A 19,663-nucleotide genomic window follows, 5' to 3' on the forward strand; every position below is an offset into this window, starting at 1 on the left:
CTAATTTTACTTAAGCGACATACGATTCACGTTCGACTCGATTCGACTGAGATCCAATCCCGACTCGATTACGATTGAAGCGTATGTGGCATTCCGCTATTTTTTCTTTGAAATGAACGTTTTTATCCTTTTCTGTCATTCAATAATGAATTATTTTGTCTGCAAATGATTTACGATTGCAAAATGATTGTACAGCAAACTACCGTATAGACCAAAATCACCAAAATAGCAGACCAATCGTAAACCAATCAAATGTCAATCGAATACGATTGGTCTTTTATTAGTAGCAGAATGCCCGATATGGTTAAAACTGCTATTGCGATCATATTGCGATTCGATTTCTATTCGATTTTGACATTATTAACTTAGGAGAATCGGGCCCCTGGTCCGATTTGAAAAATTATTTCAGTGTTAGAGACCCCATTTATCGAAGAAGGCGTAAGGCTATATATCATCACTCTAAGACTAATAGGAGCAGAGCAGTAATGAATAATATTTCAGAATCGGGGGAATTTTTGTTCTATTGAGAGCTTCTGGTGCTTGCGCAGCGTACCTAAACCACCTCGGGATGCGAGTAAAACCGGATAAAAGGGGCAAAGCGAAATACTATGCACTGATTAATTGCGAAGTCTACGAAACTATAAACTCCTACAAAGTTGAAGGGCATGGAAGTCCTGTTTTAGAAGTGAGGGCCTTAAAATTTGTAGTTAGCCCGCATACGATAAAAAGAAATTGTACACGGACGAAGTCGACCGCTAGTCATACATATTTATACACTTACTATTTAAAATAAATTATATTATTATTCTATACATTTCTTTTCTTTCCATACATTGTGTGGTAAAGCCATAAAAATATATTTTTTTACATCGGTGCCATAGACAATCTGTAAACGAATCATAAACGAATCCATTTCAAACGTCAAAGTCAAACAATTCTTTCTTTCAGTTCGTTGACAACGTGAAGGGAGGACAACTCTTCCACTATGTCGTAAGTAATCTCAAATAATTCTAGTAATCCGTTTTAGTAATTGACACCTGATTATTGCATTTTGTATTCACCATGTAATACAATTTATTGTACTGTTAATTTTTGTCTATTTTCATAGAATTTAGAATGTTTACGCCTAACCTCCAAAAGGCTAGTTTCATAGCGTGTTCTTTTCGATTTCAGGTCTAAGGTATCGCGTGATACGCTTTACGAGTGCGTAAATGCCGTCCTCCAGGCATCGAAGGACAAGAAACGTAACTTTTTGGAGACAGTCGAGCTTCAAATTGGTCTGAAGAACTATGACCCCCAGAAGGACAAGCGTTTCTCAGGCACCGTCAAGTACGTTTACCTGGAAAGAGCATTTTAGTGGTACATGTTTGTATTAAGTTCCACCAAAGTGAATCTGGACAGGGAGTCGGTGAAAACTGACGGGACTCGACCCAGAGTCTTAAAATATCGGGTAGGTTGGCCCCGGCTTACCGACTTAGGTTAAGATGTTGAAAACATGGTTTCAGGTATGCCTTTTAATGTTAACCATAGTATCTATAGGGTCAATTCCCACTGAGAGAGCAGCGGCCGGCAGCGGCCGTAAGAGCACGGACAATGTACGAGAGCGGCGCGGCGCCGCGCGGCCCGCCGCGCTCGCGCTCAATCCCTTGCATTTACGGCCGCTGCCGGCCGCTGCTCTTTCAGTGGGGATTGACCCTTAGTACTTAGTCTGTAATACCTACTTATTACCACGTGTGAAATGGTACAATAGACCAAAATATCCCCAAAACAATGATGTTAATAATTTTGCATGTATTATCTGTTGATATTGATGACCATTTTATTCCTGATAAATCCCGACACCTACATTCAGAAAATTGCTTATCTTTCCAAGACTGACCATTCTGTAACTGTTCAGGTTGAAGTACATTCCCCGGCCCAAGATGCAGGTGTGTGTGCTTGGAGACCAGCAGCACTGTGACGAGGCTAAGTCACTTACGGTGCCCTGCATGGACGCTGAGGCACTCAAGAAACTTAACAAGAACAAGAAGCTTGTTAAGAAACTGGCCAAGAAGTGAGTACTTGTCACATAAGACATTAACTTGTGCTATCATAATGCTGAACAGAACATTTTTTTCTGGTTAAGATGAGCATTTTAAGAGACATTATTTTAACTATACACAACTTTTGTGTGAAGAATCTCTAAGTGAAGTTTCTGTTAATATTCTGTGAGCATAAACTAATTCTTTATTAAAAATTGCAGATATGATGCCTTCCTTGCATCAGAATCCCTCATCAAGCAGATCCCCCGTCTATTGGGTCCTGGTCTCAACAAGGCTGGCAAGTTCCCTGGTCTCCTCTCCCACCAGGAGTCCATGACACAGAAGATTGATGAAGTCAAGGCTACCATCAAGTTCCAAATGAAGAAGGTATGTTCGATTTCAAAAATTATGCCCCTAAGATGATCCACTGAGAGGTGGTTAATTAAAATAATTGATTATGAAAAACTTAAAAGTACATCTTGCTGATGATAGTCCCCAAGCCGGTGAACAAATTTTTTTTTGATACGTATACATTTAAGACTTTGTGAGTGCCTTCCTTACGATAAGTCTGACAAAGTTTTCGAATGCGTAAATTTTGGTGCCGCTGCGTTTTTTAATGCTTGACTCCTGGAATTGTCGATATGACTTCACTATGACTCTTCGTACATACCTGTTTCATTTTTTGAGATTCATTGAATAAAGTTAACTAGAAAATGGTGGTCAACTTGTCCGATAAAGAACGTGCTGCGTTTGGAGTGTCCACCATCCTGAAAATGTCGGTATGATGTCACTACGACTCTTCGTACATACAAGTTTCATTTTTTGAGATTTGTTTAATAAAGTTAATTAGAAAATTGTGGTCAACTTGTCCGATAAAGATCATGCTGTGTTTAGAGTGTCCACCATCCGAAAAATGTCGATATGACGTCACTGTGTCTCCCCATACATACATGTCGGACAAGAATAACAATGATAGATAACATTATTCTAAATGCAAATATGGACTTGTCCGACAAATACATTGAGTTAAATAGTCATGTCAATTTCTGACTAAATATTCACGTGCATTATTTAAGTATATTAAATTGGCATACTACTTACCAATTTTAATTACTATTTTAGAAAAAGTAGCCTGACTAAGACATATTGTTGATAGTTTATATTATGTTAAGGAATAATATCCCACATCTATTAATGGACTATATATCAATCAAAAGGTCTTTTTAAGCGCAACATTTTGTCTCAACATACCACTTATCAATTCTTAGTATTTTAGAAGATATAGCCCAAATAAGGCGTATTATCGATAGGTTTTACTATGTTAGGGAATAATGTCCCACCTTTAGGTATGAACCATATGTCAATCGAAAGATCTTTTTAAGTGCTATATTCCGTCTTAACATACCACTTACCGATTCTTAGTATTTTGGAAGACATAACTGACCTAAGGCATATTATTGATACTTTACATTGTGTTAAGGAATAACATCTCACTTGGAGTTATGAGCCATATTTCAATCAAAAGATCTTTTTAAGCGCAAGGTTGTATTAGCGTAACTCCGACAAATTGTTAGTACTTTAAAAGCTAGAGCTTTTCTAAGATTATATTATTGGTAGGTTCTGTCAAGCTAATCCATTACTTCTTTAGTAACAAATTATATATTATTTGAAAAACCTTTCCAAATGAAACATTTCGTGATAACATACTTCCGACAAATTGTTAGTAGTTTAGAAGCTAGAGCTTATTTAAAATTATAATTATTGATAGATGTTTTCAATTAAATAAATCCCATCTCTAGTAATGAGTTATACATAATTCAAAAGACGTTTTTAAATGCAACATTTCACATTAAAAAAACTTCGGCGAATTGTTAGTTATACATAATTCAAAAGACGTTTTTAAATGCAACATTTCATATTAAAAAAGCTTCGGCGAATTGTTAGTATTTCAGAAGCTAGAGCTTATAAAGATTATTTTATCGATAGGTATTTTCGAGTTAATAAATCCCTCCTGTAGTAATGATACGTATATCATTCGAAACGACTTTCTAAATGCAACATTTACTATTAACATACTTCACACCAATTGTCAGTACTTTATACCAAATCTTAAAATATATCTATATTTTCTGGACGGTGGACACTCCATATGCAGCATGATCTTTGTCGGACAAGCTTACCACAATTTTCTAGTTCAATTTATTAAACAAATCTCAAAAAATGAATCTTGTATGTACGAAGAGTCGTAGTGACGTCATACCGACATTTTCAGGATGGTGGACACTCCAAACGCAGCACGATCTTTATCGGACAAGTTGACCACCATTTTCTAGTTAACTTTATTAAACGAATCTCAAAAAATGAAACAGGTATGTACGAAGAGTCATAGTGACGTCATATCGACAATTCCAGAAGTCAAGCATTAAAAAACGCAGCTGCATCAAAATTTGCGCATTCGAAAACTTTGTCGGACTCATCGTAAGGAAGGCACTCACAAAGTCTTAAATGTATATTATCAAAAAAAAATTTGTTCGCCGGCCTGGGGACTATGAACTCTGTGTGTAAAACATGTCATTTCTTCAGTGTAATTCAGTGTTTTTCAACCCACAGGTTGAAAAACACTGAATGAACTGACCCCCAAAGGGGTCGTCAATTACAGTGTAATTCACCAGAAATAATGAGACCTTCGAGATTCTAATTTGTTCTTTTTTAAATTTCAGGTATTGTGCTTGTCTGTGGCTGTTGGTCACGTAGACATGACCCCTGATGAGCTTGCACAGAACGTGCACTTGTCGATCAACTTCCTGGTGTCGCTGCTCAAGAAGCACTGGCAAAACGTGCGCTCCCTTCATATGAAGTCCACCATGGGCCCACCCCAGAGATTGTACTAAGCCTACTTCAATAAACTTGACTTAACAACAGTTTGTAGTTTTAATTATCAATTATTATGGTATTCTATCATCAAACAAAGTGGGAATTAGGTTCCACAAAAATACTCCCATAAATACAAATTAGGGCCTATGCACACCACGTTTTTTAAACGCGCGTCGCCGGCGCGTTTTTATCCTGCAGAGCAGTTTGTTATCGTTAATATCGCGTCTGCATCGCTACAAACGCGCTTCGACGGCGCGTTTTTATCCTGCAGAGCAGTTTGTTGTCCTTTGTATCGATGCAAACGCGCGTCACCGGCGCGTCTGTATCGATACAAACGCGCGTTTGCATCGATACAGTACACAGTTACAGTTTTTATTTAAATATACACATATTGGAATGTGTAATGATCACAGACAATAAATAATATACAATGTTTTTTTCAGTTAACACTAAACTTACGTATGTCTCATTTAACAGTGTACCTACGCGTCTGTACCTAAATTGTAACATTTCAAAAGATAGTATAATGTTCTGCGTTTTCGCTTTTTCGTAACCACCTAAACTTGGTCGGGTTACCACGGTCATTCACTTCCTAATGACTTTAATCGTATTATCTCATTAATTATCCAATGTACTGAGCTGAAATTTTACTGACATACACCTGATCTATATAACTAATTATTGAGATAACATTCAGTTCATATATCCAATCCTGTGGCCAAATAACACCGCGCGCATCAAGACCGTGCTCGTGAAAAACTGAATATCATCATAACTTGTTAAATACTTACAGGATGCTAATGAAACTTCATATACATTTGAGTTAAAGTAAGTCTTTAGACTTCTTATTGAGGGTGCTGGGACCAATTGAAACGTTTTTCCATTTAATGAAATAACCTTTAAATGCATTATTTTGGTTTTATTATTGCCGAACAAATTTAAACTAATTCCTAGGAAGTCATGTACCTACAAAATTTGATAAGAATCCGTTAACCATTTCAAAGATCTAGCAAAACCGAAAACGTTACCCCAGCAAAATCTCGAATAACTTCGCAACCGAAGAAAGAACAAATACAAAATATGGCACAACATTTACAACTAATTTTATAGGTAATATTTATTTAAATATTCCCATCAGAAAGAAAAAGGTCTGGCTGGGGTAACGTTACTCCAGCAGGAAATGTTTTTGTGAAATAATTAAAAAACTATAAGCGCAACAAATTTAAAAATGTGCGCAACAATTACAGAAGCCGCACAACTAATTATCTATAAGATTAAAATGACCATTTTCGACAACATCTGGCCAGGGTAACGCACACGTATCGCTACACACGCGCGTCTCTATACAGGTGTGCAAAGGTCTACAGGCTGCGTCTGACTTGCGTGCGTATCTGTATCGCTACAAACGCGCGTCGACGGCGCGTTTAAAAAACACGTGGTGTGCGTAGGCCCTTAGACTATACCTCTATCACCTGTTCCAATGGTTTTGGTGAAACTATTCAATATGGTTGGCATTTAGTTTATCAAGAACTGCATATACCTATCTAAATTGCATCTGCATATTTTTTTTTGTATGGTAAACGAGGCCATAGGTGGCAGCACTGATCCAGCAGAACAATACCTAAGGGGCTAGGTATACACGGGTTTTGTATTTAGGTGTATACCTATTGAAAACAAAAAGGAGTAACATTAATAAAACCTTGGTTTGTTAACTTTCGAGTATAAAATATATTTAAATTATACAATATCACTTAAACTTCTGGAATCAGGATCAAGCATTTCATCGTCTGTTTCATCACTGTCGTCGTCTTCGGGCAGCTGTTCATCGCAGTCTTCAACAGATTCCTCGCTTTCGATGCTCTGTTGCGATGCTATTACTTCGCCGTGGATATCTTTGTTTTTCAGATTACCCATCCAAAAGGCAGCTGAACAATTATTAGCAGCTAACACAGCTTTTACTTTGTAAATTAGAGTTTCAAGAAGCTGCCTCATGTGTGGTACCTTGCTCATCAATACAGTATCTTTCTTCAATCTAGAATGGCAACATAATGTCTGCAAGAATCTGGTAGATTGTTGAAGAATTTTAAGTATTTCCAGTACTTCCTGGTTCTCAGTTTTAAACTGAATCTCCAAGATGGGGATTCCTTGTGACATAAACAGTTTCAGCACTGGAATTGATTTCTTGAAAAATGCTGATAAGTTATTCCTATTTTCGAGCGTCTTCGCTATATCAGACATGTTCTTCATAATTGTTGCCACATCCTTCCACAGGCCTAAATGTTCTGTGTTTGTCATGCCCTTTTCTAATCGGGCCTTTGTTGCTTCATAAACGGCTGTACCAAGATTTCTGTACAAAATAGGGAAATTGCTTTTGTTTATGCACTTTAGTGTGCTTAAAGTATTTTTATTGGTTTTTAAGAACTTAATGTCCTCTGTTAATTGTAAAGTCAAGTTCTTCAAAGCTAGAACTTCGTTATTTATAAAATAAATAGATGCTAATCTATCTACACTTTGGTTGAAAAGTAAACCTTTCTCCAATGTACCTTCAGGAGTTTTCCACTGTTGTGATAAGAACTTTTGGGCCAATGTTTTCAAAGTATTAAGTATAATTCGATTATCTGAAAAATTCTGAATACTTTTTAGGAATTCCATCAGTGCTACAGCAGTTGATAATTGCAAACAATATGTTTCATGCTTTTGTAGACACTGTGCTGTAGCAATCAGTAAATCTTTCAGGGATACAGTAGCAGTATTAGGATTTGCTAGAGTTCTCAGGGAACTCTTCAGTAGGGCAGCATGCTGCTGATTCTTAAAACCTATCCATTTAAAATATATGGTACACAAATTATAGATGCATTCTAAGCATGTTAGGAGATTATACAAATCCGATGTGTATATCATTTCATTGTCTTGTGTGTTACCAGCAGTCATCTTTTCAATGGACAAGGTCACAAATTTTAAGTGTTCCACTAGTTGCGGTAATACTTCACTGACTGTCTTGGCACATTCTTCAGCTTTAGAAGCATCGTATGTAACATTTTCTTGTTTAGTCAAAAATGTTTTCCTTTTTATTTTAGAGATAAGAACATTTTCAATGTTACTATTCACACATTTTAATAGAAAGATGACAGTCTTAACTGTGAGCTCTGACTCGGACTCTTTATCTTCAGTCATATCAGTTTTAATCAAATGAAGCAAATTCAAACTTAATGGTCGGAGAGGCATGTTCTGACTTAATTCAAGACTGTTCTTTACAGAAACATTGTTCTGTGTTGCTTGTGACTTTGCTGTTTCTGGTAATGCAGTATCATCTTGTCCTGGCTTCTTTGTAATTTTTTGTTTAACATTTTGTACCTTAATAGTTTTTCTCTCAATTTGTTCACCAGTGTATTTGTTAACATTGAATGTACAAACTGGTGGCTTGTAAGAGACCTTACTTCTTACAAGAATTTGTTTCACAAATATTTCTAATTCTTCTATCTGTAGAACCCTCTTCAATGTCTTGGCTTTTAAATCATCATCATTTTGGGTAGCAAAAGCATTGAGTAGTTCTCTGAACCAATTAATGCAATGGACTAAACAATCCAAAATATGACAGACAGCAACTGAATCCATGTCCTCAATTAAGTCTATATCAAACTTTGGCATAACAACTGGACATCCCAATAAGGCATCTATACTGGCCAAGTTACCACCATGTTGCTTATAATGCAGAGTTTGAACAAGTTGAAAAAGTGGAGACAAAATACCAATATAAACTTCAGATGTAGATTCTAGAGTCAGACCTGCAATATTTATAGCAATAATTTCATCCATTTCACTTTCTGCATTGAGACAGTATTGCATTTCCAGCTTTAAATCACATATTCTGTCCACTGCCACTGAGTCCACTATAAAATTTTGTTGTAGGTCATTGGTTACTGCATCAGTGAGCCAAGTTAAAAAGTTTTTATTTATGTGTGATGCTGACAAAATGACTTTGGATAATTCATCATAGAAGAATGCTATCATGTCAGGAAATTGTCGAGTGCTTCGGCTGATCAGCTCAATGATTTGTGCTGCTTCTCGAAGATCCCCTTCTGATAAATGAGTAACTGATCCATAACTTACATCATCCGGAATTTCTCTAGTTTGATCATCATCATTAGAGTTTGCCACCATTAGGTACTTTACACCATGGATTGCTGCTAGAATACCCTGGACTTTAATTCTTGGGTTTGAAGAGCCCAGTTCTTTTCTTATGATCATATGTAGATCATCCCTTATAACTGAGTTTTCATAACTGTAGGCTAGACCACAAAGTAAATTCATGACTGCCCTTACTTCATCCAGTGGCATATCGTCCATTCTATCTAACAGTGTTAACATTTGAATACTTTGTGGCTTTAAAAGGGACATGTCTTTTGATGCAACATTATTTAAAATAAGTAAGATACTCATTACACACTGCTTAGAATCTAATCCCAACTGCAAAAGTTCTGCAACTATTGTTTGACAACATTCCTCCAACTCTGCAAACATAAGAGTGTACATATATGATGCAAATGCTTGCACATCTGGATCCACTTTAGTCTTCAGTAGTGAATTAGAAAGATCAATCAAATGTCTTAAATGCTCCTTCAATATTGGTTTAAATTTTTTGAATACATCTTCTAACAAGTCTTCTTTCATAATATTTAGTTTGATTTGCTTTCTAATTAGATTTTCTACTTGTCTCTGTTTTTCTTCTGATGTTGAATATGCAATGAGAAGTAGTATAAAGTCAATGGGTTTATGATCTGTGTGCACTTTACATAAGAACACTACTTTAATCCATGCATTACCAACCACTTTTGATGACACTATGGAGTTCCTAATAGCTGTAGCAGTGAGAACCTGACTGGTTGCCACTTCCTGAGCTTGAGCAACAGTGGTACTCCATCCAAGAGCATTCCTTAAACCCAGGACAGCTTCTAAATAAGCATTGTCGCTGATTCTTCCAGGCATTAATAGGAATTTAACAAAATTTGAGAAATAATTACATTTAGAAAGACTCATCAAAAGATTTAGAGTTTTCTTCTGTAGTTGTTCATATTGGCTGTCTGATAAACACAGGTAAGATAAACAATCTAATATAGCAGGTATCAGATCATGATCTTCACTGAGAATTCTGCTCATCTCTGCAGCAATATTGTCATGCTCTTGATCCCCTATAATGTCTGGAATGGCTGTTATTATTTCCAATTTTACCATTTTCTCTGATGCCACATCTAATAGATTTATTAGATTTGTGGACATTTTGTCTGTATTTACTATACTGTCTAAGGAGGAAAAACATTTTAGTATCATTTGTATCCATGGTCCACATTTAGATTCAGCCGCTAAATCAATAGCCTTTTCAAATATATAATCAGTAAGTTTATTCTGAAGAACTGGAACACTGAGTAATATTTTGATGACGCTGTCGCTTACCGGGTACTCTTCAGCGTTATCGTCAGATATCCTCACAATATTAGGGAACAAGTAATGTTTAAACACATCCAAATCTTTGCATTCATCCTCCAAGTTTGTAAAAAGATCCGATAGATTTCTGGGATATTCAAAATGCTTTTCCAGGTTTTTCTTAATGTTACGGATAGTATGAATAATCTCATTGGATATTACGCACTTCTCAGTTGGATGTTTCAAAGTGAGTCCACTCTCTCGTAGGGTAACATGTAAATACGTGCTATGTATGTCTGACGATTTAGCTTTCTTGCTTTTGCTTTGACTGATATCACTGCGTTGTGATATGACTCTCTTAGAAGTCATAGTTTGTTTTTGTGTAATAATCTAATATTTTTTTGGAAAATCAAGAGAGCGGGAATCAGTTTCGCGATATTTCAAAACAAACTTCAAAACTTGTCACAACATGTCAAAGCTGCGGAATTCAGAAAGTACTGTATGTGACGTCCAAATAGCGGCCAAAAATCGTCTAAAATGTTTAAATCCATAATATCGTTTCCGTGGGCTACGATGCTTAATTTTATCATTATGATCATAGCAATATAGCCATAGTTAATATATATAAAATATTACATGCTAGCCTACGATTAATTATCATTAGCACCCTAAATATAAACGATTACATTACGTACTGCGCGAAGTATGTAATCAAATCTAAGTTATGTGCTGCTGCACTTGTAAAATAGTCGAGTAAACTTTACGAACTATGTACATACTAAAAGGAATCATTTCATCTGATTTGGGCCAGCTCTATCATATGTAATTAAATGTCAAAAAATTAAACATAACCTCAAATTTAATTTGAAAAAAGTGAAATAATAAAATAATTTAAGATGAATTTAAATATATCTGGTGTTGCAAAATATGTATGGAAATCCCAAACAGTCGCTGGATTCGGGGTAAGTTAAGTATTGAACATATCCGACTCGGATCGTGTAATAAACATTCTTGTGTTAATTCTCAATTTCTTCAAAACATTCATGTAATACTCAAGATACAATATTGAATTATTTTACAGTTTCAACAAGTAAGAAATAAATGGGCGAACTGGCTTATGATACGAGATGTGAAAAGGCGACGAATGAGCGCAGAGAACTTTCTCGAGAGAACCAGAATCAACGCGATGCGAAAGAATGATGTCCTGCCTTTGGAGATCAGGGAACTGGCTGACAAAGATATAAATAAGTTTGAGATGAACGCTATCCCACTCAGAATAAACAACAGATGCGTTGTTACATCAAGGTTTGTTAAAATCATTAAGGAAGCTTTAAATAAACATTGAAACAGGCCACATAAAGCGATAAATATAAAGTTTTGGGGAAACCTTTCCCCAGCTGTGGGATAGAATGTATAGGTCAATCAAAATTATGTTGAACTTAAACCAATTTAACATATCAGTTTTGAAAGCCTTAGATAGATACCCTTTATTCTGACACAAAGATGTCCTAACTTGTTTCGAGACAAACTATATTAGGTACTAACAAATCAATTTAGGGGAGTAGCTTTATTTTATGTAATGTACACACTATATATACAAACTTAAACTACTTATCTTTATACAAATCTAAAAATAAAATACTATATACAAAATATATATAAAAGAACATTGATCAGGCGTCGATGTATTCCTCTGCATCACTGTCCTCCGGAAACGTGCCCAGACGACTGGCTGCATTGCCACTTTGAATGGCAATGCTAATTCTTTGTCCAAAGAATAAGCCAGCCCTCTGGTCACGCATGGCGTTGACAAGCCTTTTCGCGATGTCCTTGTAAAGTAACCGCGAACCCGGGCCCCACAGTCCGAGCGTTTCGACCCCAAAACTATAATCAATTTAGTACTTTTCAGTGAAATTTTCATGTTCAAAATAATATAGTTGTTCCTTGCTGTTTTCCAGGAGAACTTGCAATTGGGTAAAAGTAGCCAGTCCTTTCTCAGTCTACCTGCCTACATATCAATTTTCATTTAAAATCAATTCAGTACCTAGTTTTGGTGTGAGAGCCAGTGACACATTACTAATATTAGTACAAGTTATGATGTCTATACTTTTCATTTTCAGGCCCAGAGGTATTGTAAAGGAGTGGCGAATGAGTCGTATAGTGTGGAGACATCTGGCAGACTACAACAAGTTGTCTGGAGTACAGCGAGCCATGTGGGGATAGAGCATGTCTTATTAGTTTATGCAGTGTAGTCTTAAATAAATATTGTTAACTCAACTGTTGTTTGGTTTTAAATATCTCTAGGATACCTACCTATGATATCTGTTTGTATCATGAATTCAACTTTATACACCAATTTCTTTTCTATTTTCGACATGTTGGAAGCAAAATTATAAGAATGTCATTGACCTCTGTCTAAAAAGATAAATAGGTATTGCTAAATATAGATATTTGTTCAAACACTGAAACAGGATAAGACAATATTATAACAATTATATTAAAAAAAAAAAACAGGACATAAGTTTAAAAAAACTTTATTATAAAGTCATTTAATCCTTACAACTAAACAAGCTTCATAAAGCTTACAATGGAATATCGCAGCTTCAATATAAAGCTTTTTAGTCAAAGAGACCTGAAACAAAACAAAATAACAATTAGTATAAGTTATATTTAATTCAAAGCCAAATTACTTGAAATATTAATATTCTCAGTGGTAATTTTTATCAATCATTAGATTCTGAAGCTAATACATGCAAACATCATTGAAATTATTTTGGAGGGAAAAATAACATTTTTTAGGAATCCATGGCATAATTTTAAGTGAACACATTTTTAATGTGGATCTTCAGTTGTAGCAGTAATTAATACACAATTTTTTTCAACACATGGTTCATAATACTTGAGCCATGCCTTGTCTCTTTATGAAATAATTTAGTTTTTTCTACAACTAGTGTAACCTTTTATTCTATACTAAGCAGCTTTCAAGTTTGATTAATAATATGCACATATAATAGGGTTGTTACTGTAGTTTTTGGTAGCTGGTGTTTGGCAATGGTGCACTGAGGTAATGATAAAAACAAATGCATCCTTACCGAAGCCCATGTCGTCGTCAGACTCCTCGGGTTCCTCCTCCTTCTTCTTCTCCTCCTTAGCCTCAGCAGCAGGTGCTGCGGCGGCGGAGGCGGGCGCGGCACCAGCTGCCGGGGCGGCTCCCACGCCTGAACCGATGTTGGTGATCAGGTCGCGCACGTTGATGCCTTCCAGCGCCTTCGCGAACAGACCCGGCCAGTAAGGCTCCACGTCTACGTTGGCCGCCTTCAGGATGGTAGAGATCTTCTCACCCTACAAAAACAACACTTTGAAATCACCAACACAATAATATCACTACGAGCATGAACTGAAATATTGATATTTACGCGAATGATAACATTAAAGTATACGTTTTATACACTTTTAGGACACATTTGTACAGAAATAGACTAGATGAAAGTGGATAATCTTAAGATGAAAACTTAACCTAAAACAAAAACATGCAGTTTTCATGTAAATACTTACAGTTACGGCAACATCATCATCAACGAGGATGAGAGCGGAGTAAACACAAGCTAATTCAGCCTTTGATGCCATTTTTAATTATAAGACGTGCAAGTCGCCAACAGGCCTTAGCTCTCAGAGAACAAGCACGTTTGACTTCTTGACTTGAAGAGAAACAAAAAGGTAGAGAGCTGTCAGTCGCTCGGGATCTGTCAAATTAAGAAATGGAGGAGAATACTTTGGTATTTTTAGCATAAGCTTCGCCATAGACAATCCACTATGTATCCCTTTTTGGCTCATTGCAATGGATCTCATTTTCATACCGAAATTCTTTGTGGATTAACGATTCATTATATATATGTTTTACTAGCTTCCGCCAACGGCTTCGCCCGCGTGGTGTGTTGATAAAAAAGGAGCCTATATGTTAATCCAGGGTATCACCTATATACATACCAAATTTCAATGAAAACGGTCCAGCCGTTTTTGCGTGATTGAATAACAAACATACATCCATACATTCTCACAAACTTTCACATTTATAATATAAGTAGGAAGTAGGATATAAGTAGGATTAATTAAATGTACGACTTTCTTCTTTTATGATAAAAGATAGGCATGAACTAATAAATTTAGAACTCTAATTAGCCTAAAGTTGCTGATTAGAAAGCTACTGCAATTTATTTCCTTGTAAATTCTACCATTTTGGCCTACTAAGATAGCAAAACAAACCGATCTATGGAGCCACCCCCACCACTCCAATATTCTTGATTATAACTAAAGAAATATTCTTTAGATAAATAATATAAGCGTGTTAATAATGCTAAGTATTAGAAAATGAAATACTGAAACGTTCGAGAATGGATATGGTGTTGCCAATTTTAGAAAACATCTTGGAAAAAGTTGGAAAATCTCTAACAAAAAAGAATAATACCAGCAAAAGAACGTCTAGGTGCACTTTTTGGGTTCGATTCCCGGTTGCGGATATACACCTTTGTACCTCGACGAGCACAGTAGGGGGAGGCCTATGTTCAGCAGTGGACGTCCTATGGCTGAGATGATGATGAGCGCAGTATGCGCACAGTATGCTGTTGATTCCAAATCAAACTAACTCTCAAATGAATGGGTGCTCCTATGTTTGCATCAATGAAAATGGAAGCAGTGGCTAGTTTCATCTCGTCATCGCCTTAACTTTTATCTCGATCTAGGTATTCAGGGGCCCGATTCTCCTAATTTTACTTAAGCGACCTTCGATTGACGTTCGACTCGATTCGACTGAGATCCAATCCCGACTCGATTACTATTGAAGCGTATGTGGCATTCCGCTATTTTTTCTTTGAAATAAACGTTTTTATTCTTTTCTGTCATTCAATAATGAATCATTTTGTCTGCAAATGTTTTACGATTGCAAAATGATTGCACGGCAAACTACCGTATAGACCAAAATTACCAAAATAGCATACCAATCGCACACCAATCAAATGTCAATCGAATACGATTGGTCTTTTATTAGTAGCAGAATGCCCGATATGGTTAAAACTGTTATTACGATCGTATTGCGATTCGATTACTATTCGTTTTTGACATTATTAACTTAGAAGAATCGGGCCCCAGTTGTTTTACGGTGAACAAGTAACATACGTGCTATGTGGATTTTGATTACAATTTTCATGTTAGTGTGATATTTTCTGTTCATGTTAGTCTATCATATTTTTGATACTTATGAAGTTAAATAACTTGGGCTTAGAAATTACATATGCTTTGCTGTATTCACATTATATTTTATTTAGCTCTTAGAATAAGCGTAAAATTGATATATTAGGCGAACAGTGCACAGGTACAATTTTTATTTACATATTTGATATTAAATTGCATAAATATAAAAAAGCTTTAAAATTCAAAAATTACAAATCCCACGAAAACAAATGATGTTTTACCAACATGTCTCTCACTCCTTCTTTTAAAGGCTGATTTTGTGTATCTTTTTTTAGTGGAAGTTCCCAATCTGGATTTAAATTAAACCCGAACTGGGAAAGGATTCTTAATTCGCATTTAATTTGTACCCACCCTGGTGAATTAATGAATGACCACGGGTGGTACCATTTTTGGACAACATCCACACATGAGCATAATACTTCCAGCCATAAATGCAAGGCTTCTTCGTTTAATCCCATACAAATTAATGTGCGTAATTTGACGTCCATTTGAGCATGTGCATTATCGTGAGACAAGTTAATGGCTTGTACACATCTGTATAATAATTCTTCTGGCGTCAAAACTTTTCCATCTTCATCCAAACGATATGTCTTACACAACACCAAACGACTATAGACGGAATTAAAATCTTTTTCGACTTCACGCGATGATGCCTCTTCTATAAAAAGCCACGGGTGACATGGCCCATCCAGGAAGCTAGGTCGTTTAATACCATGAAGGAGCACCCTTTTGAAAGCTGGAGCTAAAACTCCTCTAACCAGATGTGCAGCTTTTTCCGTAACGGAGTCATCTCCCGCCCTGCTATACTTTACACCTTTTTCGTCAAGCAGCTTAACAAATCTCGCTGGAAACCAGCCTCTGAGACCATTCAACTCGCCAATCCAGCAGTGTTCATCCCTAGAACTGATTACTTCAATGACGTCATTTTTCCTAAAACCCAATTCATCTCCATCTCTTCTTTCAAAGTCTAAAAGGGCTTTGGCTCGTCTTCTTTTACTTCTCGATACATTGACATACCTCTCTCTATCAGCTGCATGACTTTGCATCGTATAATCTGCAGTCAACTGTACCTCAGAAGCAAGTTGAGGCTCTAGAGCTAAGAAGTGGCGAGCAACTTGCAAAATTGCTTCCCTGAGATCAACCAAAATTTCAGTCTGCTTGACGTTCTTTGAAACGGCATCTTCATTATTGCTATCTTCTCCAAACAGTATTGTTTGTATTACTGACTTGCTTTTCTTTATCTGACGTCTTTGAAGCTGCTGCTTAGGTAAATTAGGCACCGCACTTGGATTACCCACAAGAGCACCCTGATCAGCCATCAGATATGCTAAATGTCTTCTTCTATGAGTGTCAATCAGTGTGGGACTCAAAGTATCACCACAAACTTCATCTATTGTTTTAATCAGGAGCTCTACATCATCAATTTCTCCAGGTATATCTGAGAGTGCATTAAAAATTTGTGCTGAATTAGAAATTTCTGTGAATCTGTTCTCCCTTATTTTTAACATAGCCAACGTAACCTTAAATAGCACTAAAGAGCCATCTAAAAAGAATAGGTCCCATATTCTTAGCAAAATTTTCATGTGGACAACATTGGCATACAATGTTAGGAACCAATGCATTGTTATCAGAGAGAGCTCAATGTCATGGGCGTTTAATACTTGGTCAATGCCAGGTAAATAAGTTGATATCAGGCTTCTTAATACTTTTTGATCAGCCTGGATCCCTATAAGAGTTGAAGAGTAGTAAGATGCTGGCAGCAAGTCTTCAACGGTGGTACACATGATCCAAAAAGCATCTTCTTCTTCCATTAACAATAGTAAAGATGCTGCAATCATTCCAGTACCCTGACAATATCCTATATCAGGATAAAGCCAGGCCAGTGCTCTCAATATTCTACGCAACCTTGGCACTCCAGTGCTTGTTGGGTGTGAAAAACAAACATTATTAGGAAGTATTTGAACCAAGTCCTTTTCGATTTGTTTACTTGTTACCAACCCATCATCACTTGACGCTCTTACTATCTCATGGTATGTAATTTCAGTGGAAGCTCTCTTTTTATTAGCGCCACATAAGTGCATCCATACTTGAGGTCGGAGTGAATGTGGAACGCCATCTTTCACCATTTTTTGCAGTTTATCAGTTTTTTCTAACTTTCCTTCACCTTCAGAAAAGTTGATTTCCTTGCTATAAAATTCCCATTGAAGACGGTGTTGATCATCCTCCACGAATGCGTCTGCAAGTAACTTGTTAGAACTCTGTTCAGGTCCATCTTCTTCGTCAACACAAAATCCAAATTCATCAAATCTGTAGTCTGGAAGTCCACCACCGTGACCTTCAGATTCTGGTTGCGCCAGTTTAGCCATTATATCTTGCGGGACCATACTGGGTGTGAGTGCAGAAAACGGCCCGCCGGGTGCTGGTAGAAGTTCGTCAGCAATATTTAATCCTCGTATCGCATCGATCATGTCTTCCGGATCGTCGTCAGCTAGTGCAGCACTTATTTTACGTTCATGGTCTTCGCGGCCCACGTAACCGACATGATCGCGCGAACTAAACAGAGATTTTGCCAAATCCATCTTGCATACAGACAATTCGTACGGTTTAAATCAGTTATTTATGCGATTTATTGAGCTTTCTCCTTACAAAACAATTTCACTTTACGTCGTACATTGTTGCAGATATAGTAAACGTCAAAATAAATAAAGGTCAAACGTCATTCCCATTTCGACGACAAAGTTGTTAAATGCCGTTGGTAAACTGCTTCGTAGGAATACATCATTGATGCTTTTCTTATCACACTTAGTAAAAATATATATCTCCTATCTCTTTTTATCCTTACTATGAAACTACGTCAGTTGCGATCCAGACTGTAAATCTAATATTGTTTCTAGGGATACCAGTTATTGATTTTCTGTTTGGTTCATAGACAAGATAAAAGTAAAAAATTCTATATTGTTCTTTAACCCCTCTGCTCGACAAGATTTTGACATATGACTTTACCGTTGATTCGGCGGGATATTTTGAATCGCGACATGGAAGTCAAAAATTTGTACTAACTTTCAACACATGAATTCTAAGTCCGTAATGCCTGATCAGAAGTATTTTAACTATAACTTTAGAGCTCACTTATTTGACAACAACGTGCAAAGGTCAAATGGGGTCAGTTAATTCAGAAAAAGATAATAATTACGGTGTTTTTAAGTCTATCGAAAAGTTAGGCATTTCAAATTTGGTGAAAACTTACCAATAAGTAATCGCATCACTTTCTCAAACACAACACAAACGTCATATTTATAACATTTTCAATCCGTTGCAATACATTTCGTGCACTTATTTATGTTCAATAACTAAAAAATCAGCACATAAAATACACAATAAAAATGAACAATTTACAAGATCAGTCAAGTCACAGACAAGTAGAGTTTGGAATGGAGTATTTTTTTTTTTCAATCAGCGGTGTGCATTCGATACCTAAATCGGAAATCTATTATAAATAATCGAATACCAATTTTATATATACCTATTTTTTAATAGCAACTTATTTCAATTTTATTTATTAATTTTAAATTATAGGTTCAATTTGTTTTTGTTGTTAAGAAAAAAGATATTTAAGTTTTTAGCATTAAATTTTTATATGTATTATTTATTTTGGTGTTGCGTCATTCGTAATAATTTTTAACTTTAATTGAATTTTTATTACCTATTACGGAATTTTAATTTATTCTTATATTATTTCTCAACAATTCTAACATTTTTGTTTCGGCGGAGGGTATGCGGGTGTTCTGAAATATAATGCAATTTGTAACTACCAAAGGTATGTACTTATTTGATGATGAGAAACAATAATAATAATTGATTGATTTGCCCCGCAGGGCATCTGAGGCGGATGACGGGGAGTAGCGACCCCGCGGGGCTATATATCCGAGTGCTCCAGGGAGAGTATACTGTCCCCCATCTCCGGCTTGCCGGAGTGAAGCATGACGGGGGAGAGGTCTCCCGCCTCTTGGCTTGCCTTCACCGGCCGGTCAGAGTGGAGTCGCTAGAGTAGGGTTAGCAGCCCGCTCGGAGGGTAGGTGCCTCGTGGTAAGTGGCGAGTG

General features: G+C 36.5%; 5 protein-coding genes across 6 annotated transcripts; 2 read left to right on the top strand and 3 right to left on the bottom strand.

The window, feature by feature from the left end:
- Positions 1 to 856: 856 nt before the first annotated feature.
- Positions 857 to 4,942, top strand: LOC124642340 (60S ribosomal protein L10a). Of its 2 annotated transcripts, none has more exons than XM_047180731.1 (5): positions 857 to 990; positions 1,174 to 1,329; positions 1,898 to 2,053; positions 2,243 to 2,408; positions 4,742 to 4,942. In XM_047180731.1, the coding sequence occupies exons 1-5, from the start codon at positions 986 to 988 to the stop codon at positions 4,910 to 4,912; spliced, it is 654 nt and encodes a 217-aa protein (XP_047036687.1). In that variant the 5' UTR covers positions 857 to 985; the 3' UTR covers positions 4,913 to 4,942. The 2 variants fall into 2 exon arrangements, with proteins under 2 accessions (XP_047036687.1, XP_047036697.1); XM_047180741.1 differs by lacking the exon at positions 857 to 990 and adding an exon at positions 1,048 to 1,064.
- A 1,661-nt stretch (positions 4,943 to 6,603) lies between these two features.
- LOC124638545 (Fanconi anemia group D2 protein) lies at positions 6,604 to 10,786 on the bottom strand. Its single transcript, XM_047175551.1, has one exon. It carries the CDS (start codon positions 10,683 to 10,685, stop codon positions 6,633 to 6,635), a length of 4,053 nt encoding a protein of 1,350 aa, XP_047031507.1. The 5' UTR covers positions 10,686 to 10,786; the 3' UTR covers positions 6,604 to 6,632.
- A 269-nt stretch (positions 10,787 to 11,055) lies between these two features.
- On the top strand, positions 11,056 to 12,593 carry LOC124638556 (28S ribosomal protein S14, mitochondrial). Its single transcript, XM_047175562.1, has 3 exons — positions 11,056 to 11,278; positions 11,398 to 11,621; positions 12,437 to 12,593. The coding sequence occupies exons 1-3, from the start codon at positions 11,213 to 11,215 to the stop codon at positions 12,537 to 12,539; spliced, it is 393 nt and encodes a 130-aa protein (XP_047031518.1). The 5' UTR covers positions 11,056 to 11,212; the 3' UTR covers positions 12,540 to 12,593.
- A 241-nt stretch (positions 12,594 to 12,834) lies between these two features.
- LOC124638563 (60S acidic ribosomal protein P1) lies at positions 12,835 to 14,050 on the bottom strand. The gene is made up of 3 exons (XM_047175576.1): positions 13,872 to 14,050; positions 13,409 to 13,658; positions 12,835 to 12,948 (listed from the first exon to the last, which is right to left on the bottom strand). Exons 1-3 carry the CDS (start codon positions 13,941 to 13,943, stop codon positions 12,935 to 12,937), a joined length of 336 nt encoding a protein of 111 aa, XP_047031532.1. The 5' UTR covers positions 13,944 to 14,050; the 3' UTR covers positions 12,835 to 12,934.
- A 1,562-nt stretch (positions 14,051 to 15,612) lies between these two features.
- Positions 15,613 to 18,281, bottom strand: LOC124641606 (small G protein signaling modulator 3 homolog). Its single transcript, XM_047179757.1, has one exon. It carries the CDS (start codon positions 18,140 to 18,142, stop codon positions 15,752 to 15,754), a length of 2,391 nt encoding a protein of 796 aa, XP_047035713.1. The 5' UTR covers positions 18,143 to 18,281; the 3' UTR covers positions 15,613 to 15,751.
- Between the last annotated feature and the right edge of the window lie 1,382 nt (positions 18,282 to 19,663).

Source organism: Helicoverpa zea, chromosome 2, assembly GCF_022581195.2.
Source record: "Helicoverpa zea isolate HzStark_Cry1AcR chromosome 2, ilHelZeax1.1, whole genome shotgun sequence".
Taxonomy (NCBI): domain Eukaryota; kingdom Metazoa; phylum Arthropoda; class Insecta; order Lepidoptera; family Noctuidae; genus Helicoverpa; species Helicoverpa zea.

Excerpts from the sequence above, each read along its gene's own strand:
- LOC124642340 (XM_047180731.1), top strand. Across the intron at positions 1,330-1,897 it reads CGTTTCTCAGGCACCGTCAA|GTTGAAGTACATTCCCCGGC; the intron begins GTACGTTTACCT and ends GTAACTGTTCAG. Across the intron at positions 2,409-4,741 it reads TCAAGTTCCAAATGAAGAAG|GTATTGTGCTTGTCTGTGGC; the intron begins GTATGTTCGATT and ends TTTAAATTTCAG.
- LOC124638545 (XM_047175551.1), bottom strand. The coding sequence starts at position 10,685 with ATGACTTCTAAGAGAGTCATATCACAACGCAGTGATATCAGTCAAAGC.
- LOC124638556 (XM_047175562.1), top strand. The coding sequence starts at position 11,213 with ATGAATTTAAATATATCTGGTGTTGCAAAATATGTATGGAAATCCCAA. Across the intron at positions 11,279-11,397 it reads AAACAGTCGCTGGATTCGGG|TTTCAACAAGTAAGAAATAA; the intron begins GTAAGTTAAGTA and ends ATTATTTTACAG. Across the intron at positions 11,622-12,436 it reads AGATGCGTTGTTACATCAAG|GCCCAGAGGTATTGTAAAGG; the intron begins GTTTGTTAAAAT and ends TTTCATTTTCAG.
- LOC124638563 (XM_047175576.1), bottom strand. The coding sequence starts at position 13,943 with ATGGCATCAAAGGCTGAATTAGCTTGTGTTTACTCCGCTCTCATCCTC. Across the intron at positions 13,659-13,871 it reads ATGATGATGTTGCCGTAACT|GGTGAGAAGATCTCTACCAT; the intron begins GTAAGTATTTAC and ends TTGTTTTTGTAG.
- LOC124641606 (XM_047179757.1), bottom strand. The coding sequence starts at position 18,142 with ATGGATTTGGCAAAATCTCTGTTTAGTTCGCGCGATCATGTCGGTTAC.